General features: G+C 34.7%; 1 protein-coding gene across 1 annotated transcript; it reads left to right on the top strand.

Annotated features, from left to right (window-relative positions):
- Positions 1-2,149: 2,149 nt before the first annotated feature.
- On the top strand, positions 2,150-3,863 carry LOC121255435 (E3 ubiquitin-protein ligase RING1-like). The gene has a single exon (XM_041155752.1). The coding sequence runs from the start codon at positions 2,447-2,449 to the stop codon at positions 3,596-3,598; it is 1,152 nt and encodes a 383-aa protein (XP_041011686.1). The 5' UTR covers positions 2,150-2,446; the 3' UTR covers positions 3,599-3,863.
- Positions 3,864-6,363: the final 2,500 nt, after the last annotated feature.

Genomic DNA, 6,363 nt, shown 5'->3' with positions numbered 1-6,363 from the left:
TTGAGTGATTTTTTTTTATTTTTTGTTTGAAAGTTTGGGAAATTGTAATGATTAATTTAAAAAAGTTGTAATGATTTGTTTAAAAGCATTTGTATTTGAGTGATGTTTGGGAAGAAGATTAAATGAAATGAAATGAGATGAGATGATAATTTTGGGATGTAAACTTTTTCCAAATAAGACCTAAGAGTTTTTTATTTTTATTTTTTGAGAAATAATATTTGCAATTCTATGGTGTTGCATTTTTTGCGCACTCTCGTTAGAAAATTTATTAATTTTGAGATTTGCATAAAAATTATTTTCTTAACATTGTATCCCATTTTTTTATTCAATAGAAATATACAGAACTTGCACATCTTAAAATAGTATCTGACAGTGCTCTTTATTTTTTTTTAAGTTACAAGACACAATTTACTAAATAAAAAAAGTTAAAAATACAAATATTTATTTTTAAAATAACGTAGTAAACTTCTACATCAATAATGTGTTTAGCTGATGAAAATTAGTCGCTGGAGTCAGGAACTTGTCGAAACCGATGGAGAATCGGTCGGCCAGTAGTAGAAAAAAGCTGGAACTACCGTTAGCTGGTTTGGTCCCGGTTTGAACTTGGTTCAAACTGCCGAACCGGCCAACATAATATATATATATATTTCTGATACAAAATGATGCCGTTCCAAATGAAACGACGTTGTTTTGTTTTAAACTGTCTGAAAAAATTAAAGGAAACGACGTCGTTTGGTCTTTTTTTGGGTTAGGGTTAAGAATCACATATTTCCCCCCGTTCTCCCCACCTTTCTTCTTCTGCCGAACTCCAAGTTTCCATCTCTATTCTATTTCTCTCAAACTCTCTCTCTCCTCTCTCAACCTCCCATTCAATCCTAGCTGCTGATGAACCCCCACACCCCACGGCGGCCTTGTCATGGCCAATGCCTTTCTCCTTTCTCCTTTCTCAGACTTCCAACTTTTTGTAGTCTTTGTTGGTCTCTTACTCCCATTCACTCTCATCTCTTTCCCTCTCATTCATCTTTGACACTGCGCGACCTCTCCGTCCGGTGGCCTACTTTTTTGCAAGGTTGTCAATGACTCAATTTATCATTTAAGCATATTTGTTATTTGTTAATTTTTTTTTCATTCTAATTTATAATTTATGCGTTGGTAATGTTGTTAGCCTCTTATGGAGTGATCGGTTTTCTATGTTGGAGTCTTTAAGATACTAATTTTCATATTACTTGATGTTTAAATTATTTGTTTATGTATGTACAAACATTGTAAAACTTTTGGAGCAAATTCTTGGGACTATGAATAGTAATCTGAGATTTATTCCCTAATCCTCACAATGAGTGTTCTTAATCTGTTTGATTTAATATTCATTTTGCATGAAAAAAATTATTATTGTTAATTTATGATATTTTAATTGTGTTGAAAAAATAATTTGATATAAATTGAGAAAAAATGAGTGAACTAAAACTTAGATTAGAGTTTTAGACGTGTGATGTTTGCCATATTGCAAAATAGTTGTTGTGTAATTATAATTTGTATTATGCACTATGTATAATGTACACATAATATTTATATTTTGTTTTATAAATTAGATAGATTCTTCTTCGACTCCAATTAGTATTGATTTAAATGAACAAAACATTAACTCGGGAGATGATTTACGGGAGACCTAAACATCAAAACTCCTTAGTGCCCCTATTAGTAGTACTTGTCCATTACTTAAGAAACCGAAAGGGAATGAATGATCTATCGATTATGTGGGATCATTTTACGAAGGTAAAAGGTTGTTCTATAGATGATTCTAAGGCTAAATGTAATTATTGTGGCTTACCATTTAAAAAAGAACAAAATTTCAACAATGTAAAACTATTTACTTTTACGTCACTACCCTTTAACTTTTAGAAAATACTGTTTCCACATAAATTTTTTACTGAAAATTTTTACCGAATTGTATTTTATTTCTTTTATTTTTATTTTTATTTAATAGTTAAGAAAATATTTTTAAATGAATTTATGATTTTTTATATTTTTAAAAATATTTAAAGTGTTTAAAAAATGATTAAGAAAAAAAAAAACGTTTACCGGTGAGGATTCTATCTTCTGTAGCAGGTTCCTTAACTTTTAGGTGGAACTAGACTTCAATCTATTCATAGAGGCTATGTGTGAAACGAAAAAGTCCTAAGCCTGTCGCCATCAGCCGCCACATAGAAAAATGAAACAACAGTGTCAAGCAGAAATGGCAGAAAGGATCAAACCAAAGCGTAGTGATTATCTACGTTATCCAACAGAAAAAGTCGTCTTGAATGAACCTTCCTCGTAAGTTTCTCATATCGTTTCTGTTCCACCGCTACCCAACCTCTTTGAGCTCTCTCCCTCTGATGGTTTAGCTCTGATAACTTCTTTGTTTGTAAACCAAATCTCCCTCTCTCTCCCTCTCTCTCTCTCTGCTATGGGGGTGCAGCACCATAGAAAGCTGACAGAAGATTCAGAAAACACACCCTGTCTATCACAATGTTCGAAAACTGTTCCAGGCAATTGTCCACAGCTATGTTCAAAACTCTGCCCATGCTTGTCAGATTTGGTTCCTCCTCCACGGAGTACTACCTCTGATTTGGATGGCAAGTCAGAAAAATCCCCCCATAAGATCTCCCCTTTCTGGATCGCCACGATCACATTTCTCGTCGCCGCTTTTCTCCTTGTTTGCTTCTATGCTATTTATTCGAGGTACTATTTACGTAGGCAGAATCCGAGGAGGAGGTCACAGCGGGGAACTGTGGAGACCCAGGATGAGTTTCTTGATGAAGAAGATGGATCTGTGGTGGATCATCCCATTTGGCACATCCGCACCGTCGGTCTTCAACAGTCGATTATCAGTTCGATCGCGGTGTGTAAGTATAAAAGAGGTGAAGGTCTTGTTGAAGAAGCAGAGTGCTCTGTTTGCTTGAGCGAGTTTGAAGAAGACGAGGCTCTTAGACTTTTGCCCAAGTGCAGTCATGCTTTTCATATTCCCTGTATTGATACTTGGCTTAGATCTCATACCAATTGTCCCATGTGTCGTGCACCCATAGTAGTCCAGGCGCCATCGCTGGAGGCTCATGTCGATAATTCCAGTCCAGGGGAAGAAACCCAGGTGGGAATTCCGTCAAGCAGTGGTACTGGATCCTCCGATAGAGAGGAAGATGAGCGGGCTTGTGAGTTAACCATTGGGTTAGAGGAAGAGGGAGAATCAGATGTTGTGAATGGTGGAAAAAGATACGAGAATTCGAATGAAGAAGTAAACGACATACAACCGATGAGAAGATCAGTTTCCTTGGATTCTTTGTCAGCTTCAAAGATCAGCCTCGCTATAGCGAATACTTTTCCGACAGATTCCGATGGGATTTCAAATACGCAACGGGTAAGAGTGAACGAATCCAATAAAAGAATCGTTCCGCGAAGACTCGAAGGGAATCGGAAGTCGTTAGAACTATTGGGCAGTTCTTCGAAAGGTAGATCGCTGACAAATAAGCCTGTTTCCATGAAGAGATCGTTTTCATGGAATGGGAAATTCGTGTTATTCAACTACAGCCAGAGCCGAGACTTGGTTTTGCGAAGCTTTTGATTTCAATTTGTTTCGCGGTTTCAGGTGAGTCAGTTGGAAAAACTCATATCTCAGAAGCTCTCGACAAGCTAAGAGATTACAGGATTTTATTAGAACAGTCATGAGATCCATCGACAAGATCATGAAATTCTGAGATCAATCCAAATTGGATTCATCTCAGCCAGGATTGATCATCCTGTATTTCTCATGTTTCAGGTTTTGGAAGGGAGCCCAAGTGAACAATTGTACTTTATTTCCAAATTGCTATGCCGGAATCATCTTAACAGTGGTGTGGTTTTATGTCAACTCCTGCAATATGATTTTCTTTTTCCTGGGCGTGCTGCAATTCACTAGTTTGCCGCATATAGAGGTTTGGAGGTGAAAATAATCACAGACGGAGATTTTAATAACTCTTATTTATGGCGAAAGAGTACCATATAATTACAAACAGAAGTCCTTCAAGCTTAATCAATGTTGCTCCAAACTTAGCTATATGTCATTTCATTGCCTTCTCTCTATAAATGTTGAATATCAAAACTAGTCAGAAATTTGCTAAATTCAAGCATATCTTCCCAAAGATTCACATGAAATGACTGTAGTGGTCACGAATATACCACCACAAGATCAAGTTAATCCGAGATTGCCATTTTAGGGTTCGTTAATGTTGATTTTTATCGTTCCAATAGGAGGATTTAACCAACAAACCAATATGAACTCTTGTATTTTAGGTCTTCAGTAATATAGAGATAGCGCGCACCATGTGTGGATTCGTCCTCTCGACGATTTTTCGATGCTTGGAGAATAAAATAAGATAATAATTTTGTAAATAGTAATAAGTCAATTTGTGAATAGTAACAAAATAATTTGAGTTAAGTATTTATTGAGTTTTGGAAAATGAGAGGAAAAAAAAAATTATAAAGTTAATATTGTTATAATATTATTTTTTAATATTATTTTTATTTGATAATTTATAAAAGTTGAACTAGGAGTGCTACCCGCCCCCGTCCCCTGCCTTGGTGGGCCGGCGGATTCCCCGCCTCTTTCTATTTAAAAAAAAAAATACTACATTTTATATGATTTAAAAATTATTTTTAAGTGTAAAAGTAATTAAAAATATATTTTTAGATCCAAATTATAAATTTAAATTTTGTAAATATGACTATAATTTAAAAACTATGTAACTTTTAAATTTGCTAGTGCATATTTTGTGTAAATCGTAGTGTATTTGTTTTTAAACTATATAATTTTTAAATTTACGAATGCATATTTTGTGAACAAGTCTAACAAATTGTAATATATATTTATATATACATAATTTGTAAACTATAAATATATATTTATGTTTATATATATGTATATAATATATATATATAAATGTAAGCAGGGGCGGGGCGGGGGATATGCCGGGCTGGGTTGGGCCCTCCCCTCCACCCGCTCCCTCTAGGGGCCCTAAATGTGGGGTGGGGGGCGGGCCCCGCCCTCGCATGGGTGGAACGGGGTTGCCCGCCCCGCCATGCGGGGGCAGAGCGGAAGCGAGGGCCCCGCTGCCCACCCCTAAGTTGAACTGTTTTTTTAATTGAAAATTTAGAAAAGCTGTAATGATTAGTTTGAAAATATTTGTGTTTAAATGATGTTTGGAAATAAGATGTGATGAAAATTATTTCCAAACAACCCTTTAAATATATCGTCTGAGACGGACTAACTTAATTATATATTTAGGTGTTGTTTGGATAGTGAGATGATATGAGATAATTTTAGATAAAAGTTAAATAAAATATTATTAGAATATTATTTTTAATATTATTATTATTTTGAGATTTGATACAGTTGAATTGTTTATTATATTTTATATGATAATTTAAAAAAATTATAATAATAAGATGAGATGAAATATTATCACTATTCAAATGGGCTACCGTCCATGTATTTTTCTTGAGAAGAGCCTTGCCAATACTTCCTCTCCTCGTTTTCCTACTTTTCGTTACGGAATGTTTTTTTACACGTAGTTTTCATCCTCCTTTTTTTTTTTATTTTTTAATTAAAAATGATAAACACGCAATACTTTGCACAATACTATTTTAAAAAGAGGGGTATTTTTGTAAAATATCTTATAAAATTAACATCATTTTACAAAAATACTCTTTTTCATTTGCAAGAGGCTTGTTTTGGTTAAGTACTCGATCACGTAGGATATGCTTGTTTTCTTCATGGATTTTAATTGACGGATCATGCATGATGCAGCTAGAGCACTGAAAAATGCTTTCGAACCAACTACGTTTCTTTATGAATGAATATATTAGCTGCCTCAAATCTGTGGTGCTGGCGCAGCAGTAGTAATTGAATCCGTAAGGCCGTGAGAGTGAGCCGATGATCGATGTATGTGTTGTTGATGTTTGATATATTATTGGAGCACGCGCGGCTGTTGTTAGGATAACATGGAATCAATGCCATAAAATTTTAATCTCATAAAGTACTCAGTCATGCATGTATACCCACTCTATTATGTTATATATTATTTAATAAAAATTAAATATTATATGTCGTTATATGCTTTTCTCTCTCTCTCTCTCTCTCTCTCTAATCACGTTCATTGACGTAGATTTAATATTACAATATACCGTCAATATTAACTTATTGATCATGATGTAGAAACAGCAAGAAAAATTGCTGCTCATGGAAAATTGTTAAGACTCTGTTTTCTCGTTTTTTGAATCGTATTCCGTCCACGAAGAATCATTGGGCGCAGATACCAATTGTTATACGAGTAATAATGGTATACGGCCTAA

Source organism: Juglans microcarpa x Juglans regia, chromosome 3D (genome assembly GCF_004785595.1).
Source record: "Juglans microcarpa x Juglans regia isolate MS1-56 chromosome 3D, Jm3101_v1.0, whole genome shotgun sequence".
Taxonomy (NCBI): domain Eukaryota; kingdom Viridiplantae; phylum Streptophyta; class Magnoliopsida; order Fagales; family Juglandaceae; genus Juglans; species Juglans microcarpa x Juglans regia.
The sequence above is the reverse complement of the archived record's forward strand: the minus strand, read 5'-3'. Positions and strand labels throughout refer to the sequence as shown.

Bases quoted from the DNA above. Each gene is read 5' to 3' on its own strand.
- LOC121255435 (XM_041155752.1), top strand. From the start codon at position 2,447: ATGGGGGTGCAGCACCATAGAAAGCTGACAGAAGATTCAGAAAACACA.